Source organism: Anarrhichthys ocellatus, unplaced genomic scaffold, assembly GCF_004355925.1.
Source record: "Anarrhichthys ocellatus isolate YVR2014 unplaced genomic scaffold, GSC_Weel_1.0 scaffold2, whole genome shotgun sequence".
NCBI lineage: Eukaryota > Metazoa > Chordata > Actinopteri > Perciformes > Anarhichadidae > Anarrhichthys > Anarrhichthys ocellatus.
In genome coordinates, this window is record NW_022280032.1 from 17,655,274 (window position 1) to 17,675,498 (window position 20,225).

At 43.0% G+C, this 20,225-nt stretch overlaps 1 protein-coding gene across 5 annotated transcripts in view; it reads left to right on the top strand.

Annotated features, from left to right (window-relative positions):
- Nucleotides 1–20,225, top strand: part of fgd4a (FYVE, RhoGEF and PH domain containing 4a) — a 45,981-nt gene that overhangs the window by 3,951 nt on the left and 21,805 nt on the right. The window contains exons 1-2 of one of the 5 annotated variants that reach the window (XM_031856650.1): nt 1,381–1,894; nt 2,006–2,095. The exons of 1 other annotated variant lie outside the window; for it this stretch is intronic. In XM_031856650.1, the coding sequence (XP_031712510.1) occupies nt 1,843–1,894; nt 2,006–2,095 (142 nt within the window). In that variant the 5' untranslated portion in view covers nt 1,381–1,842. Of the gene's footprint in view, nt 1–1,380; nt 1,895–2,005; nt 2,096–5,586; nt 18,736–20,225 lie in introns of those variants that run through there. 3 more of the 5 variants (XM_031856674.1, XM_031856665.1, XM_031856690.1) reach the window with 3 other exon arrangements.

Genomic DNA, 20,225 nt, shown 5'->3' on the forward strand with positions numbered 1-20,225 from the left:
TATAAAAATCTTTTTATTTTGCACCACTTCTCAACAGAGGAGTCAAAGGGATTTAGGTAACTACCAATAAGTCTGTCATGGTGTGTCAATTGAGTTGTTTAATACATAGTTATTAATAAGGTTAGCAGCTGTGTTGCTATAAATTAGTGTTATAAGTTATTTTGAAGCTGCTAGTGCCACTCAACTCCAAATATACTCCTCCCTGTAGGAATGTTCTCAAATGTACATTTGTTGTTGGCATTGACATATTATAGTCAACAATAGTGAGTTATTTAAACATTTCTCTTGTTGCCGTCCAAGAAAGACTATTTGTTTACATGAGAATAATAAAGCAATGTTTGTTCTTTTTTACTTTTTTTGTTGTCCCAAAATAATCAAAAAGAACCGATAAGAGTATCGATAAGGAACCAAACCGATAAGCAGTATCAATAATAGTACTAGTATCGATCAAATCCTAACCATACCCATCCCTAGTCTGGAAGGGACGTCTGTGATTGGAAAGGATTGTGTGTGGAGGTGGTTGTATTGCTCAGTTGATAACCACAGTGGGCGCGGGCTGCACTCAACAACTACTACATGTGTTTGTTGGTGTGATATCTCTCAGCGGTTGCACAAACATGCTCTCACAAACAACCAGTACTTCGGATCAAGTTTGGAGAGCTCCAGTTTGCAAGTGTTCCAGTAGGTGGAGGTACAGGCTCAGAAATGTTTCACCCATCGACCAGCAGGTGGGCCGTTGTGCTCAGCGTGTGATGTGGACTCATGCAGAGTCATGTTCTCCTCTGCGACAAAGCAACCATCCACATTACACTATATCTCGGCATGATACTGTGCTGCTGTTGCTTCCAAATCAATAAGAAAACAATCAACATTCATCAGTTATGTTAGATTGTCTCTATAAAAACCAAGAGGTCCTTCCATTTGAAAGCACGTTATCATGCTTTTTTAATCATTTCATTTTCACTAATACATGATGGGAACACTGACAATTAGCAAACCAGTTATGCCTGCTGGAAAAACAATGAGGTGAAGAGAGGAGACTAACAAGAGCTACTTTTAGACTGTTTGTTTGTATAGAAATGTGTAACATTTCTCCAGAAAAGAAATGAGTCTGTTGACTGTATGTGTTTGTGCGTGTGTGACACACCACGCAAGGCCAGGTTGTACTCTAATGGAATCTGTAATTCACTCTAAATCTATTTTTTATTTTGCCACCAAACCTTATCGGCTTGGTTTGATACACTGGGAAACAATGTCAGTGTTCACTAGCCTGTATCAAGCCAGTAGAAGCCTAAATATCCGCTGTGTTTCAGCCAGGACACACTGTTTCCTGACTGTAGCATGTGTCCTTTCCCCCCTCCTGACTGGCATTGTTTGCCTGTGAGGCTCTTCCCAGAAAGCTACTGTACCTTACAAGCTCAGTCTGAGCTCTGAGAATTCAGACCTGCTGAGCACCGAGGGGACCAAGGCGGACTTTGAGGAAGTAACTTTACAGAGAAGAAGATGTGGGCCAATGTGTTGCCCAACCTTTTATTTCTCACCTTTGTGAAATTACGGACATCCCATCTGCAAGAGGACGGAAAGATGTGAAGGTGTTGGTGGTTGGATGACTTGTCTTCCTGTACGGTGCTGTCTTTCTACTCTTCAGTAGAGTGTAGTAGGTCTCAGCATAGCGTCCTGTCAGGAGGTCTCCTCCGTCTCTTTGTTCTCGGGTGGAACAAAGACTAAACGGAAGTGTATTTTAGGCCGCCGCTTTTATGTAGGGACTGAAACTTTGATTCAAGTTGTTTATTACTTTTCGTCATCTGTTCACTTTCTCTCTCATCTACTGTCAGACACAGGATGGACTGCCTGGCCGCTGGTTACCGGAGGTGTCTCCAACACGTTGCCTCGGGTAGGTGATGCTTACAGGCTGGTCAACACAGTGAGGATGAACACTGTTCATTAGTTGAATATATATGTTAGTAGAGGACCGTGGGTTGATATTTTCTTTTTCAAAATAAAGACACTGACGTGACAATGAAACGACGGCGCAAGTACTGGTTTTGGAGGCGGAGAGGTAAAAACGCAAAGATGTGTCTGCTCTGCTGTTATGGTAAGAAATTTGAGTCTCCATGTTTGGTTTTACATTGAAAAGTCAAGGAGGAGTTGATGTTAAATTCTGAAAATTATCAAAAAGTTATTTTTCTCTGCCCATCCTTTGCCCATCACCTGTGAGTCATCTCTCATCATTACCATAAAACATTCCTCGACTTGCTTAGTCCCTGCTGCTCTGTTGTTCTTGTTTGAATACCATCGAGCAGGATTCATTTTCTAATGTTATCACCTGGCTGCTCTCCCTCATACACTGTTTATTTTGCACACTGCTGATGTGCTGCTGTTCCAAATTATCATTATTATTGCAAATGATCTGAAATGTCTCCCTCCCCTCTGCAGTATATGTGTGTAATTATTATTTTTTTAATTCGGTTAGCAGTCAGTGGTCCACCAACGTGTGTTTGGTAAATGCATTTGTTTCAGTATTACTTGTCAGATAGCGTGAACATACTTGGAGTGAGCGTATTGATTCACTGAGTCGCAGCATTGGTCTCCATGTGGACCGGGCCTGCTGCTGTGTGAGGGAGCATTTGAATCCACCAGGCTGGAAAAAAAGGAAAGTTTTGTTCTCAGAGGCCTGGGAACCGTTTCCCCTCTCCAAGACCCTCTTCTAACCACGCTGGCCTTTTGGCAACATCTCTGATGGCCCATTACCCAACTGTGTTTGTGCTGTGTGTGTGTGTCTATGGATGTGTGAGTATGTGTGTGTTGTAACATTGCAACCCCTCAACTGTGCACCTTTCTTAGGGTGGTGTGTATTGTTGGTGAGCTGTGGTGAGTCACCCCTTATTTAATAGCGGACGAGAGGAAACACTGTGAGGCATTCTGCTTTCATTCTCATGGGCAGGAAGGAAAAGGCTGGGAACACCAGCAGGCCCGAGTCCTTTCACCACGCTCATTGTTTCAACGTGGGAGAGGGTGTCACAAGTATACCAGGAGCACAACTTGTCCATATGAGCGCGAATACACTCATATGTTTGGATTAGCCTTTCTCTATTTTTATTTTAGCCTTCAAAGAGTAGTTCCAGCAGTTCTGGGAAATGGTTGAGAGTGTGTGGTGATCTTGCACGTAATGACAGAATTTTCATTTTGAAGTGAACTTATCCTTTAAGATGGATTATGATCCAGTATTGGGGGGATTGGGGGTTATATATATACGTATATATATATATCATTTCTTTATTGAGTGAGTAAGGGTCTGGGTATAATGCATATATTCAAACACAATAAATCTAATTTCACAATTTCAGTTTGAATACATTGCAGCCCCTCCCACACAAACATATGCTTGTCACACTCTTAGATCTTAGCACTTATTCATTTCCCCTGTGACTTCCTTGTGTGCGATCCAAAGCACTAAAAGAGCCCAAGTTACAGATTCACAGAGCTTCAGCAGCACAGTATGTTCTCACTAGATAGTACCGGTGTGGGGATTCCTGAGTCTGGAGGCAAAACAAGAAAGTCAGGTAGTCGGGGTGAAGATGATGATGATGAGCTAAATTTAGTAATGTTGTTAGTTTCCACTTGGCAAGTCTCGTTGTGTGGTTGTCAGCCTCCTCTACAGGAGGTGCCTCCAGGAAGTCTTTTTCTTTCTTACCTCCATCATATTTTCTACAGTTGCTATTTTCTCTTTCTCCCCCTCAAGCTTCTCTCCCTCTCTTTCTCTCTCTCTCTCTCTCTCTCTCTCTCTCTCTCTCTCTCTCTCTCTCTCTACATTGATAAGCATTCCTCCTGGCATGCCTGAGTCCTGACATCACGCTCAGGTTGTTTTGCTGACAGGTGACTAGAGATGTGTGCTCACACTCACCAACAGACACCGTGAGAAATGTTTGTCACTAAGATACACTTACTTAAAAAAATACGCTTAGTCATATTATATTCTCTCTCTTTCTGAGAATTCACTAATGGGTGATGTAGTATAGCACATTGAATGAAAAAAAGGACTCACGTGACCTGTAATTTTGACTGTGGCCACATGAGGGCTTGCTGTCAACAAGCTCGTCAGCTGATCAAAGGCAGCCATGCACCACCAGAACTCTGTGCTTCTTGTTGTCCATCCTACCTGTGCTTAAGTGTGATTGTGCAAATAGCGCCAAAGACAATAATCAGCTTTTTACAAGCTGACTGTATTAACGCCTTATGAAGGCCAATCTCACCACATTACTAGTCTGAATCACCAGAAGTAGACTAGGGGCATAGGCGGCCACGTAGCGGCTTTCGCCTCCCCTTCCACTATGTGCACTACACTGCATCTATTTTGCAAGGACATTATCGCTGCATCCTGTGCTTAGCGACGGCATGGACGATTGTGATTGGTTTAAAGAAAGACAAAGAGCGCCATAGTGTTTTTTCTCCCCTATACCAGAATGATAATGTGGAGGTTGCACACTACAAATACTGAATTACATCTAATTCTTCCAAGTTTCCTGTTGTCAGTCAGAACAGAGCGTCCGATCAGCCCCGTCTGCTGGAATCTGATTGCCCTGTTAGAGCGTTAAATGATGTAGAGGGGAACGTAGTCAATCCTTTTAGCCAGGATGTGATTTATAAAGTCTGCACAGAATATGATTAATTCAAGCAGGCAGAGTAGAAAGGTCAGTACATGCATGAGGTAGCAATCTAAGTTCAAGCAGTGAATTCTTACAGCACTATTTTAGTAATGCACTTTTTTGACCAAGAAAGGCGAATCAATAATTGGCTTGATAAACTGGCATCGTACAAGGTCAGCAAAAACAGTATTAAAACTCCACCAAGGCCATTTGAATAAGTGAAAAATAATGCGCGTATCCGCTAGGGGTGGGAATCACCAGAGATCCCGCGATACGATATTATCGCGATACTTGTGTCACGATACGATATTATCACGATACTGCGATATATTGCGATTTATTGCGATTTATTACTTTTTTCAACTTCAAATTATGTCCCCAAAGGAAAACTGTTTCAACATGTTTTATCTAATAAGATAAAGTTTTCAGTCTGTTCATCTCACTTCAATCATTTTTATTGCAGCAAAATAGGATTGTCAAGCAGACAGACTGACCAACAATGTCATAAATGTTGCACCTGACAAACTGAACTGTTTGTATTACTACATAGTCCAACTTAACTAAATGCAAACGTGTGGACTCAGTATATGAACTATGACTTATATAAGTAGGATATAAAAGTTATATAACTCAGTATAACTTGCGATGCGCGGACGTCAAGGGCAGAGAGACAGTTATGCGCTGCACTCTCCCCATGAGCCTGGCTACTGTTGGCAGATTTAACCCCTTTGTGAGGCCAGATGTCTCTATCTTTGTTTTGACCAACTTCCTACCAATCACGCTGACCCGGGACCTTTGCTGACCTCACCAGAAAATAACTCAGCACCATCTAGTGGACTGAAAAAGTAATTGATTTGATTTTTCTAAAAAAAAAATATATATATATATTTTTTTTAATAGTTTATATAATAAAAGATCGATACTTGGCGTCCATGTATCGATACCATATCGCCACGCAAAATATCGCGATACTATGCTGTATCGATTTTTTCCCCCACCCCTAGTATCCGCCCTGTGCTTGGCATCTACTCCGAAATGTATTGGGTTCTTCCTTGGCCCGTGCTACACCCTTCCACCAAGTTTCATGCAAATCAGGCCAGCGCTGGCGGAGGTAACAATTTCATCATGTGTGTACTGTGTAATCATGCACACATACAAACACACACACACACACACACACACACAGTCACTGATGCACTCCCAAACATGAAAATAATGAAATACATATCGCTCTCAGTGATCGCTCTCAAGTCTTATTGTGAGCTCAGGGTGAATTATAGCGGGGTTTCTTCTGTGTGTTCGCTGCGAGGAAAGATGAGAAAGATAAGGTGGATAATGAAAGCAACCAAGCGTCTTCTGTGCTGAGATGGTAAACTAATTGTTTAATCAATTTGGTGTCTAGAAATCACTACCCGTCTCGCAGTGCAGCTTCAGGACCGACTCTGCAGTCAGCGTTCGTTTTTGGCAGGTTGTTGTGTGTTTATTTTCAGGGGCAGATTTGGCAGCAGGGATGGCTTGACGTGCATCTGTGTGTGTGTGTCTGCCAGGCTGATTGTGGGAACCAATCCAAGGTGGGCTGTTCTTCTGTTGTGGGAGGGGGGGGCAGCTGCCGACCCGTTGCCTACTCTGCCCTCATGACAGATGCGCCCTGCTGCTGTAGAGTTCCAGCCTCTGTAATTTGATTGCTGTGTCTTTGTAGCTGTTGTGTGTGTCTATGAAGACGTGTGTGTCTGCAGACAATATCTTTCATCATTGACCGTCATAATGTTCGTGGTGCACCGGGAGGAGGGGGTAGTCAATGAAAACGGCCAGGGCTCAAACGCAGTGTGTGCATGCCAAATGTATTTGTGTGTGTGCTGGTGAACGTGCACATGTGCATGCATTTTAAGCGACGTGGGTTTAATTAATGATGTGTGTGTGTGTGTGTGTGTGTATGTGTGTGTGTGTACGTGTGTGTGTGTGTGTGTGTGTGTGTGTGCGTGTGGGAGGCCTGTGGTTCTATGCTTATAGAGATGGGGTGGGTAATGGCATGGAGCCATGCTGCTCTCCTCCCCTCTCCTCTCTTATCAGGCCAAAGAGAGAGAGAGGGAGGGATGGACGAGAGGAGCAGAGTGGTAGGTGGATGTGGTGGAGAGGTGGGGCAGTGTGCGAGGGGAGAGGGAAATGCCAGCTGCAGTGGTAAGAAGGTAGAAAAAAAAGTGTAAGGTGGACAGTGTGTGTCTGTATGTCTGTGATGAGTGGGTGGAAGGTGGTGAGGCATAAGGAAGAAAAAGGACAGAAGAATATATATGTACATATATTATGTTCTTTCACGCTTGGAAGTGGGGTTACAAACAGTGAATAACAGCCACTTGAAATGCACCGAGATAAGGTTTTAAAAGCCAACTGAATCAAATTGGAATCCTTTAAACTCAATATGAACTGAATTTGTTTCTTTCTACTGACATAGCTAAGAAATATGGGAAAGTTCAAATGTTTTAACAGGTTGTGCAGAGCCATACAGGAAGAGAGAGTGTATCCAGGAGGAAACTGTCGAAAATTGCACAAAACCAAACTGAGCTGCTTTTAACCTGAAAAGGTAATTATTTGGACTAGTGCCTTAAAAAGCTGCACTAATCAATATTTGTATACTTGCCACAGATTAAATGTCCAAAGAGTCACTCGTAGTGATGATGCTTTGTTTGGTCCCTCTCCATAAAACTAAAGTGTCCCAACTATTCAGTGATTGGAGGAGTTGTTTAAATAATTAAATAATAATCTAATCCCTCTTAAATTTTAGCTTAAGTTGATAAACACAAATTTAAATTATAGTGAAAATGTATAGTTAGATTATACTCTCAACAGCTTAACAAGCCTGAGTGGGTCCATCTAATGCATATGCGAATGAGTGCAGAGCGCTGATAAGTGAGAGATAAATCTCTCCTCTCTGCTATCAGCACGTCCACACCGTCAGAGGTATGGGGGTGTCTACATGTCGGAGCATGTGACACCTTCAGGGAAGGGAAAGAAGCAGAAATAATTAAGCTACACAAAACTTGACATGGTGGTCACGCATGATGCGTTTCATTACTTTTGAATTCTAACTGGATATCGGGAATCAGGAAGAGTTTGTGCATGTGCGTGAGCTGATGTTCACAGCGCGTGACAACAGATTGATCTGTGGTTGCAAAGCAGCAATGAAGGCCTTATCGACGGCACCATGCAGAGCGCGCGTTAACTGTTTGATTGCATTTCTCGTACCAAGCGGTGTGCATTTATGAGTTGTTGTCTGTTTCTGGATTCATTTGTCTGCCTCCTCCCGTGTGAGCTGTGCATGAATCCATGGATTTGTGGGCGGGTCCTCATGGACTGTCTGCGTACCTCCATGACTGTAATGCCTGTAATGCCTGTGTATATAAATGCCTGGGCACTCACGTCAAATTGCACACTGTATAGAGAATACTTAAGCAGGTCCATTACTCACTGTCTGAAAACCAATACTTCTGTTGAGTGTCACCATGGAGACAATATGCCATCCTCCAGATAGTAATCAATGCCTCATAGGAGATATGATTTGCTTACATAATATTAAAATGTTCACCACTACTTTACCATTTCCTGGTAAAGTAGTGCTCAGCTCTTTCCTCTGGCAACCACTGACAAAAAAACAGCCAGAGCTGATTCTGAGTATTTGTATTATTTCTGTGCATATTATTTTGAGATTATAGTAACATATTGACCCAAATGAGGCCGAACATTGCTGAGCCATTTGCTCTCTCAGCTCCTCCTCTGCAAAAGGCTCACTAATGTTTTATAAATCCAGCGACTTTTCAACAGAATTGCCACCAATTAGGCTGAAGAGCTGACAGGGGACAGTACATTAGGACACATGTAACACTCACTTTGTTAAAGGGTTTCTTTTAATATCCTCACTTGTCACTTTTGGTGAAAGGTATAATTAATACTGTATGTAGCCACATTTTCAGGCTGCACACCCTGCTTATTAGCTGGGGGTTACACCGCCACAGGGATCGAAATGCAGAAAAAATTCACAGTTTGGTTCTCCTCTGCTTTTTGTTTGAGTTCCTTTACTCTCCTGTCAGGCAGACCTTTAACTGTTGCAGCACAGTTTTGGGGTCCTAATGAGCTATGAGCATGGACCCTCGAGGCTCAAACAGCAAGTGTTTTTGTGTGAGCGTGAGTGTGTGTGTGTGTGTGTGTGTGTGTGTGCATGGCTGCAGGCTGTCTGACCTTAGAGCAGCATGTACTGACCTGTCTGTGGTAATGGCTCCACAGGAAGAAACTGAGAATGCAGTTATTTCTGTAGCACCATGACATCCTGCATGTGGTTGGCACATGCTCACAGTCCGCAGAGACATGCAGGCAGCACACATGCCGCTGCTGATGGTGACATCTGGATATAGTTATCGACTCTCTGGACCTTCCGGTCACTAATTACTGTGTTGTGTAAGGAGGCCTGCACAGACTCACAGTGTGTATCAAGGTGTGTGTGTGTGTGTGTGAGAACATGTGCGTATGTGTGCTGGCTGTGACTAGGTTACTGCTGAATGGATTTCATTTTAATGGGCATCCATGTCCGGTTAACAATAAAGGGTGCGTTTGATCATTATACAGAGAATCACCAGCACTATGCTGAACACATTAGAAATTTGGGAAGTGAGAAGAAGATCGGTAAAGAACAGCTGGTTAATAAATGGAGGATTTAGGTTAAAAGAAAAAAAGGGTGAAAATATAGATGTAATGACAGAGAGGGGATTAGAAAAGAGGTCAGGACTGTGATGACTGCCAGTCTGAATTATAAACGAGATGGACAGAGTGAAGCTCCTTCATATAACGATTTATTTTCAGCGAGTGCCTGAGGTGTAACTGTGTCTGCATCATATTCAACCGAAAGCTTGCTCCTTCACACATCTTGTGAAAGCATCACTTCTCTCTGCGTGCCACTGTAACACTTATCGTGGGCCTGCAGGTCATTTTCACAGACAGGTTTGTCAATTTGAGAACAACTGAGTGCTCTTTCTCACCATGTCAACACTTCAGCCACTCCAGCCAACCACAACAGAGATCTGTCCGCTCTGTGGTCCGCTGTATTCAGCGACAATGGAGGGAGAAGACGCAAATATTGATACATTTACTGCATCTATTGATTTTTTGCAATCCCAAAAAAGACATTTTTGTATTTTATCATTTTTTGCACCTCAGCTGGAGTGTTGGTGACGTTTGTCTGACTACTTCGGCTTATGAAATCAACTCCAAATATGAAGGGACAGTTAGTTCCTTAATTGAGACACTTTAGAGTCTTTCACAAGAGCTGTACATTTGAGACTTGAACGTGACTCAGACAGGCTTGAGGCTTTAACTGGACTTCACTGCTGTGAGACTTGCCTTACAGAACTGACTTTAAAGCATTCAAAACAAAGTCCTTGGCAATTCACAAGTCTGAAAGAGCCTACGCGCTGCTATCTCCTCAGCAACATGCTCACTTAATGGCTTTGACAATGATCTTTAACAGGTATAAGGATTATATGTTCACCATTTTAGGCCAGTTAGCATGGTAAGATTTGAAAAAGTAGAGCTGAGAGTTATTGGAATTTTTCGGTTTAGAAGGTATTTGGTCATAAACCAAAGCATTGGACCAATTATCTTTTTGGACCCAATGATGGCACTCTTAAGATAAGTGAGGGGATCAGCAACGTTATAACAGTTCATCCGAAGGGGAACATGAAAGTCTGCATCAAATTTCATGGAAACACGTTCAACAGTTGTGAAGACATTTTATTCAAAATAATAAAGAAAATGTCAACCTCATGGTGACACAAAAGAGAAAGTCATTGGATCACCAAGGGTTCATCCTCTGGGAGCCATGAATATCTGTAACAATTATAGCAATCCATTCAATGTTTGTTGAGATATTTTAACCTTGTGTTGGACTGATAAACAGACCGAGATTGCCGTCCATAGAGCCATGCAGGGTAAACATATATAAGAAGCCGTCAGGCAGACCTTGCATAGCCCCATGTGTTGAATATTTAATTGTTTGACCAATGGATTGAATGTAATGGTTTGAGCTTTATATAAATACAAATATTAACAGCTTTGAAAGAAAAATGATCATTTCAATAGTCAGTTCGCAACATGGATCTGGATTGAAACATCTGAATATCTGGATCTATTTTAAATATTTCTGCAGGTGACTCCTCTCAGCAGTGTGTAACCACTGTTTGGTTGTCATGGGGAAAGAGTGGGTGGACTTCACTTCCACTTCTCCGACTACCTCCAACCTGCTATGTGCTGCTCAGTGTGAACCCTGGAAGAAGGGAGTTCAAAGCCCATCATCACACACGGCACAGAGAGATGTGAAGATGACTGAGATGAACCTTTCTATAAACCTTTACTTCAGGCCTCTACTTTGTAAAACACACACGCATCAATTCTTCATCATATCTCATCTCCAGATGCCTTGTCTTCTTGGTGTCACACCCCCTTTCCACTCTCTTCCTGGAGGGGGTTGTTTTTGTGTCACGCATAGCACCTATGTATATCTGCTATAGCCAGCAGCAGCAGGGACAGCAGATGAGTACGGCCATTGGCTTCTTCCCCTCTCACTGGCCCTCCCCTCGCCCAACACAATGGGACCGATTGTCCATGCGACACACACTCACACACAGAGGGGGCTTTACTCTGGGGCTGAGTGCCGCTCCCCCGCCATATGCCCCATCTCCGCTGGAATGTGATTATCTTCACTCGCCATAGAGAAGGAATGAGGAAAGGGTAATAGTAGATGGATAGCATCTGAGGAGGCAAGACGGGAGGTTGAGTGAAAGGGCGAGTCAGTCTGTCACTGAGCGTGCAAGTGTGTGTGTGTGTGAGAGAGAGAGAGAGGGAAGGAAGGGAGGACGCAACCAATGCAGCGAGGCAGCAGTTTAACACAAGCCTGAACCTGACAGTGCGAGAGAGAGAGAGAGAGAGAGAGAGGACAGAGAGAGGAGGGAGAGGTCTTTTCACTTCAGTGTAGCAGTGGATTTTAATTCTTCCACTGGACTCCACCTTGCTGCTCTCACCGGACTCAAGCTCCACTCAGGTTAGTGCCTCTCTCCTTTTTTTTTAGACCGGCTTACCAGTCAGCACCGGAGCCATCGAGTGCACAATGCAGCCGTGGGGGCGTTGGGTTAAAAGAGCTGGAAATATGGGTGGTTCATGACCACAGAGATGCCGAAAATCCATTTGCTATGCTGCACAGACACACGTCGCCTGCTGAGGCTGATGGTTAACAAAGAGGGGAGCACACATCTGTGGCAGCAGTGTTTCTGTGTGTGTGTGTGTGTGTGTGTATGTGTGAACTATACGGTGTGTGTGTAATAGAGAGCTGTGGGTACTCTAAGCAGTGGGAGCTGTATTAGCTGGAGGGCACTATTCATTTTCTTTAAGGCGTTGTTTACTAAGCCTCTCAGCTGCAGGCTGTCTCAAGATATTCACATCTGCAACTCACACACACACACACACACACACACACGCACATGTTCGTGCATGTAGAGGCTACTGGTGCTGATTTCAGTTAACTGTGTTTACCATGATTGGCGTAATCGACCTCAGCTATCTACAGTGAGCTGTGGGGAAATTTGCAAAAGTGTGTGTGTATGTGTGTGTATATTGTGTCTTGGTGTTCTTGAACCGTCTGCAAACTATGATTTAAAGTCACCTTGTCATTACAGCTGCAAAACAATCGCTTGATGATAGACGCAACCCTGACTGCTTGTAGTCGCTGCACCCTATCCTGCTTCCTAACAGCATGAAAGGAAAATTGCTTCGTAAATTGTAGTTACAAAATGATAAATTGTTGCAATGATAATTCTTATTATCGGACAAATAAAAGGGAAGATTTGCCTCGTGCTTTTTTCTCTTTAGGCTCGATATCCCGACTCCATCTCCCCGTCGTGTGCACTCAATGGAAGTCATTTGGCGAGCTATCTCTGCAGTTGAAACCATTAACTTTATCTGCAGCAATATATTTTCTGTAGTGCTCGTGCTTCCTCCGCTCTCTGAGCTTAGGTTCCCATACAGGCGGGCGGTGGCAGGGGTGTTATCCTGCTGTTAGTGCTGCGATGGAGCCAACCGTTCAGCGGCCCGTAAACTATGAGGCTCCTCGCTGGGTCTGTGGGATATCAACCGAGGGTCTTCTCCAGGATCAAGCTGGTCCCCGCAACAAATCCGAGAGCTCAGGTGGAAACAAAGAGAGGTTAAGAAGACGAGAGGCCTCTGTGGCTCAAATAAAAATCAGTGACGGGGATTTTAAAGGGAGACTCGTCTGTAAAAGTTGTCATGTAGTGCTGGGGTTTGGTGTTGTCAAGATTGATTGCTCCCCAGACTTCTCTATCTGTCACATTGCTAGTTTTCATCACAGCAAATGAATCAAGGGCCAGTATGTGAGCCAGTGAGCCTGGATTGCAGCTCTACTCTAACATGTTTTCATAAACAGACCCTGGTGGACGTTGGCAAAAGGCAGATTTTTAGGTTTGATGACTTCCAACATGTCCTTTTCATCACCTTGCTCTTCACTCCCTGTTGGCGGATGAAGTGGAAATGGGATAAATAACTGAGTAACAGAGGTTGAAGTCTTAGCTCGCAGTATCACTGCTCAGGGGGAAGGGAACCTATCATAAAGGCGGCAGGGGCCAGGTACGTGATGTGAACAAAAATGGGATTAAAAAGGAGAGCGCTTGATTCTAAAGAGAAGCTAAAAGGAGGAAGGAGTGCTAACAGCCTCATCACAATGAATACTAATGTCCACACAAACATTACAGTCTGGTTCTAAGAACGAAAGCTCACTTCCTCACAGTATGACTTGCATTTATTACCAGGTATTTGTGTATAAGTGTGTCTGTAAGCAAAATATAAATCCCCCCCCCCTCCAGCCTAGTATCTGAATCAGCAACTGCAGCTTAATCACCGTGGGATTGATCCTCCTCACCTTCCCTGCTTCCTTTCTCTCCCTTTACCTCTTGGAATAGTCTGTTCATCTTCTTTCTCCAAATGCCAAAGTAAAAAAATGCTGTGTCATTTTTGCACACGCATCACTGGTTCGGTTTGTGGCAGCCAAACATCTGCTCATTTTGTCCCCTCTGCGCACAGGGGTTTGTCTTTCTGCTGAGCCTCCCATGACACAGACCAGAAATGCTGATACAGTTTGACACTTAATCTCACCAGTGTCAGATTAAATGCTCCGTGTGCGTGTGTGTGTATGTGTGTGTGTGTGTGTGTGTGCGTGTGTGTGTGAATTCAGAGAAAGAGGAAAGAAGGTGACTCACTGTGAGTTTAAATGTGGAGAGATCATGTCTTGAGAGAATATTTTTGACAATCATGGTGACAGAAATGAGGAAGCATGGATATAATTTGAGTTCAAGCGTGAACTGTTAAAGAGGAAGTTTGAGTCATTTGAAATATTAGTTTCTCTCTTTCTCTCTCTGCCTCATTAGGGCCCCAAACTTGGCTGCAGGCCCGCTTTCGGGATTGCAATGTTTTCTGTGCATTCCAGCTCCGCGCTGAGAATATGGGCACCAGTGCCTCCGGTCAGAGGGGTTCATTCATACCGAGTACAATGATCCTGTTTGAGCCACAAGTTTTTACCCACGCTGTTTGATTGGCATTATATTCAGCATCTATTTACTTCATCCATAATGCATTAAGTCAAATCTGTTTAGCATTAATGCATCTCTGTTGCTTGCCGTTTCCACAAAGCACTGAAATCAAATGAAGGAGATAAACAAAAAGACATTTAAGACGGATCGAAATGAAGAATTAATCAGGAGCACTTTAATTTGATGTGTTGAATTAACTGAGTGTTCGGCGAGCACCAGCCCTCGTCGCTGCTGTTGCTAAACCTGTCGAGCTTTCCGTTCTCTGCAGATGTACCACTTAAAAATGATTTGTGATTTTTGAAACTACGGGCCCTTTATTTCAGACAGAGGTAGAAAAAAAAGCAAGCTTCTCATTTCTATCCGGCAACTATGTTCAACTGTCCGGAGCAGTTGCACAAGCAGAAGACGTAGAAGACACGGAAATAAAGAAACAGCTTTGTTGTTGTTTGGCAGTGTTGAGCTAGTGAGGAACTATGGAATGCAACACTATCTCGGATAACTAGTTTGCTGGAGTTGCCCAAATATAATAAAGAGCAGGACATAGTTAATTGCAAATATGTGAAAATACTACACAGAGGTTTTTTTTTTAACGAAAATTCAAACTGCCCAAAGTAAGAAATTCTCCGAGGCCAACTTCTGTTGGTAGTACGCTAGTTAGCAGGCCAAGCTATCGTGTACAGCTTACTTTAGAGCCTCATGCAGTCTATGGTTAGAGCAGATAAACATACCATTTCTTTATAGACATTGTTCTGACTACAGCCCCGTGTGCATCACTTCAACATGTGCAAAATGCAAAATCTTGACAGCCCTGTCATGCTAAGTTACCGTTGCTAAGCTAAGATTGGACAACTGCTTTTTGGGAGAGGAGCTTAGCCGGTCAATATGGATATAGTTCTGTAACATCACAATTTCAGTTTTTATTGTATTTACTGGACAAACAGCAAAACCTTCTTATCATAATCATCCCTGCAAACAAACTGTACAACAGTTAAAAATGACCTTTCACAAATGCCACGTGCTGTCACTCCTCTTGTGTACAAGGCCTCGGTTGTAGCTCGATGCCTCTTACTCGGTGCATTAGAATATTAATTCTAAGTGCATTTCTTTGTTTTCTTTATGTTCAGACAGCAGGAGTTGTTGCCAGCATCAGATGAGTAACAACAACTCACTCATCAGCATCGGATTGTGAGAATTTCTCATGGGGTTATTTTTGGAGAATGGAGCTATATTTGAAAGTTCATTTACTTTTGCTGAGCTGACGGAAATTTGAATGGTTATTTTTGTAAACATGTTTCCTAAAATAAGGATTGAATGGAAACTCAATTATAGGAAGAAATACCCTCGGGGCATCACTTCACTGAATTAATACAAACACGAGAGTGCAGCTGGTGTGCTTGAGCTGACTGTGGTTTATTGCTTTTTATAGTGACATTGAGATTTCAGATTTTTTTTACATACAAACAGAATACTTTTCTTTTCAGCTGGACGTACGTCGCTTCCACATATCTGCACTTGATCTGAGAGACATTTCAAAAGCATTCGCTTCAGTCTTATCATGAAAGAGCACGCTGTGCGATAAGCACTGTTGTTCATTTGTGAACAGACTGGCCTGCTGGGGCCCACTCAGACGTGGTGATTGGGTGGGACAGGATATTGATTGACACATTTGGGAGCTCCTGCCCAGCAGCTGTGAGCTGTTGTCCGAGGTAGACAGGCAGGTCACAGGGGGGGAGGGGGTTTGGGAGGGACTAGAAGGAGAAAGAAGGTGATAGAGAAAGAGACAACAGGCTGGGAGAGAAAAGAAAAGAGGTGAAAGGGAGGAGGTAAGAGAGATAGAGGAGGAGAGAATGACTGGCCTGTCGATGTTATTGCGTACTCTACTTCCAACAATCGATCCTTTTCTCAGTGCCCAGTGATCCCACTATTGTGAGTCCACTATTTCCACACTGCTGTTTGGATCTAAATTATGGGAGTCTCAACTATTTTTTTTTCTCTAACAATTCACCCAAGGTTTCATACCCGCTGAGATCAGTTATGGAACTAAATGTGTAAATGCGATCTGATATCCACAGCACGATTAGATATTCAGTTGTGGTCAACCTTCTCTGAATGATGATTATCACTGCCGTGACAGCCAAGGACCGTCCATGTTTCTCTCCCTCTCTTTCTCTCTTTCTTTATGTGTTCTCACTGAAGTACGGACAGGAAGTGTTTAACAGCGGGGGGCCGCTGTTCAGGTTCAGGATCACACCACGCCCAGTCTCCCGCTTGGCCTGCCCTCATTAGACATGGGCCACAGAGCATGTTCAGATCATGCTAAAAGCTTATCTTCACATGCTGAGGCAGTATAGGGAGCATGCTGGGCCTCAGACAGTAGATGGACAGTCTGCACATGATGTTCGACATTTTATGTAGCACATGTTTAAGTTGATGGAGAATTATTTTCAACAATTTTCTTACAGGCCTGAAAAGGTTTAAGTATCCAGTAAGAAAAAAGCAAAAGTTAAAGCTGCTCTAATCCCCATTTTTATGTTAACAATGGTTCAAATGTAAAGTGGAAAGGGGTCACTTGTAGTGACAAACCCACACAGAGTTAGTTATGACATACTGTGCAGTTCCCCTCAGCTCTACCGTGCATTTTAGTGTCTTCTAACTGCTTGTTTTGGTCGCATTAACTATTGATTCACTCTCATCAAACTCATTAACACAGACAAAGTTAGTGACCAGCTGGTGAACATAGTGGAACATTTAGCAGCTAAAGATCCAGCTATATAGTTGGTGGAGACCAAAAAAGAGCTATAAAGTGTGAACATTGGACTTCTTCGCATTGCTAACGTTGCTGCGTGTTTGCGTGATGTGACATTTTCCATATGAACTATATTATAGTATGTCAATGTTGTGTTAGCAGCTTGTTGTGCTGCACTACTGCTTGAAAGGGACTAAAATCAATATTTGTATTTTACCATATGGATCAAATGACTATTAGTATGTAAAAGGTGTCCCTGTTTATGAAGCCACAGAGAATTACCATCGGACTCTGCAGCTCATTGTTTGCGTTTAAAGTGTGCCACTGTTTTTGTTCACACTTACCAAATTTGTTTTTGGCCTCAGCTCGCAGCTGTTTCCAGGTCAAAAACAAGGCTAAAAGGAGAGCCATACATATACTGTAGACTTTGCTAACTGGCTAATTCTTTGTACAATAGTGGAGAGTAAACTACATCGTATGTCCATGCTCGCTCCATGCGCTGGAGACTGGGGTCTCATCTGGTTGACCACATAAAGGCTGTACAAGGTCTTTTAATTTTCACTCTATTATGTTTGTGGCAGAAAACCATAACTCTTTTGGTAATTGTCCATTATGGAGGGACAAGAGAGAAGGGAGACAGACGCATCTGGTCTTATTCAATAGCCAATCTCTTCTGTGTCAAGCATGAAAACCTCAGACATGTGCTCTCACACACACACACACACAGACACACATCATCACCATGAACCTCAGTATGATTAAAGGGGTGTGACTTGGCATATTAATACGTTCTTTCCTTTCCATTATTTATGAGTACATTTGAATACTTATCTCGATCTAGGGCAGACATGCAAATGAAGCTGAGGTTATTAGGTCCTCATAGGCAGGAAAAGTATGTTTCTTTTAATTGTAATAGTATCTGTTTCTCATCATTATAGGATGAGAAGCGCAGACTCCCTTCTGGGATTTAGGTATTTTCATTCCAGAATCTTATTCATTTCTGCTGCAGTATATCAGGGCTTTGGATGGGATGATGCAGAGAAAGTGTAATACAGTTTGCATGTGAGAAAATACAGTTAGGATGCATTAGCAGCAGAACACAGGCAACAAAATACTGTGGTTCATCATAGTAGAACATTTGTTTAATAATGGGCTGTTAGACTGTTTGGCAGGGCTGCAGATGGTTAAATATTAACGGCTGGTTTATTTACATTTTTCTGACTTCCCCATCCACGCGTTCCTCTCCCCTCCTTTCTCCACCTTACCTCACCACTGATTTACAGTGTTTCCACCTCCTCTTTTGGTTTCTCTCCCCTTCCCACTCCCTCCTCCTCCCACCCTGGGATGACTTTGCCCTTGAGTGCTGGCTAACCCTTAAAACATTATTATGGAAATCATTAAAAGTCACTGCGAACCAACATCTTAAAGGACGACTTCTCCCTCCTCCCCTTTTCTCCCTTAGTCTCTCCCACAACTGGTGACTCTGGTTTCCGGGGAACCGGTTGGTACAGTGACGGTACAGGTACTCCAAGGGTTTGATGGGTAAATACAGACATTAAGTAACCAGGCGACAGAGAAACTTGTACCTGAAGAAGGGACGTCAATTTCCTCATAGATGCTAATACAACTCGACATTCTGAGATGGATAAGCGTCGTGTGACTGCCAGGATGGCGGAAAAGCAGCTGTACTGGACAAGAGTGCTCGCAGGTACCGTAGAGATGTTTTCTTTTCTTAAACAGTCGAGCAGCTGAAAAACAATCGTGGAAGTACAGTTTTTCTTCGGAGGAACCGGAGGTAGCGCCGGCTTTAACACTGAATGACACATTCACAGGTGCTGCCAGACAAGTGGCTCAATTAGTGTGGGTGCGGTCACCATCGAAAAACATTCCAAGCATGCAGCTTATCTGTTGTGGGGAAGCTGATTACTCATGACATGTAGAAACGTGAATGACACAGAGTCTGTATTGTTGTAGGTAGGGCAATTTCAGCTGTGTTTTAATACACATTTGCTGCTCTGTTATGTATTTACGGCAGCAGGGAGGTGTGTCAAAAACTAAAGCACAGCACAGTACAATGCCCATTATGATGGTAGTGAAGAAACTTGATTTAAAGATGCAATATACAGGGTGCATTAATATAGCAGCATACAACTAGTATCGACGTAAAGATATAGTGAAGTAATGTCTGTTAAAATATGTTTAAAGATACTTTCTGAAGGTCAGACTTCGGTCATAACGCAGTCTGCCAGTCTCCTCGTTGCTATAGAGAAAGTGCATGTAAACAGAGACAAGGCGGTTATCAACAGCTGAGAGATCGACTTATGTGACATAATAGCTTCGCTTACAACACTTTTGATAGAGTAATACTGCATGTACACACACAGTTCTGATGATTTGATAAACGTCACAGCTCATTAACTTGTATTTCTCAGCTCCTGTGACTTTGATCAGCCCCTATCTTTACAGCTGTATATAAATAAAACTCAAACCACCAGGTTATGGTGGTATCAGAATGGTGGCCACTCTTATGTAACACTTAACCTTTAACCAGCCCAAAGACATACATGGGGAAAATTTAAGATTTATGTTTATTTAGTTGGTTTTGTTAAATCTGACATGACAGAAATGTGTCAATACATGTCTATTCACCTACTCCTGTGCAGTTTGTGCTACAGGATCTGTCAATTGACTTGGACTGCTTTGTTTTCTCACTGTTACTGCGGATCATAAAGCTTGAGGCATCTTTCACAACAGTCTTTTTAATAAAAATGCCATGATCACTGCTTCAAGGCTGGATGCAGCTCTGAGTTTCACTATCGGTATTCAGACCTCATAATGAACTGTGTTTCACATCGCTTCTGATATCCTGCCTCACCGATGTAAAGTGCGTGTTGATATGTGCACGTGATTTCTTGCAGTGTTGGTCTGCTTAGAGTTGAGACTTCAGATTATAGAATATGAAAAACAGGAAGTTGACAAACAGGAAGAGGAAGTTAAGGGTCAGGCCAGTAGCTGGACCAGTAGATTCTCCCCATCTTTATTATGTAGGACTACCCCACACCCACATCTCAGCAACACATTCATTCGACCTTTACATCCATGTTGTCCCTTGTGTTCTGGCTGAGAGTGTGGCTTTTTCTATTTGAGTGTGTGTGTGTGTGTGTGTGTGTGTGTGTGTGTGTGTGTGTGTGTGTGTGT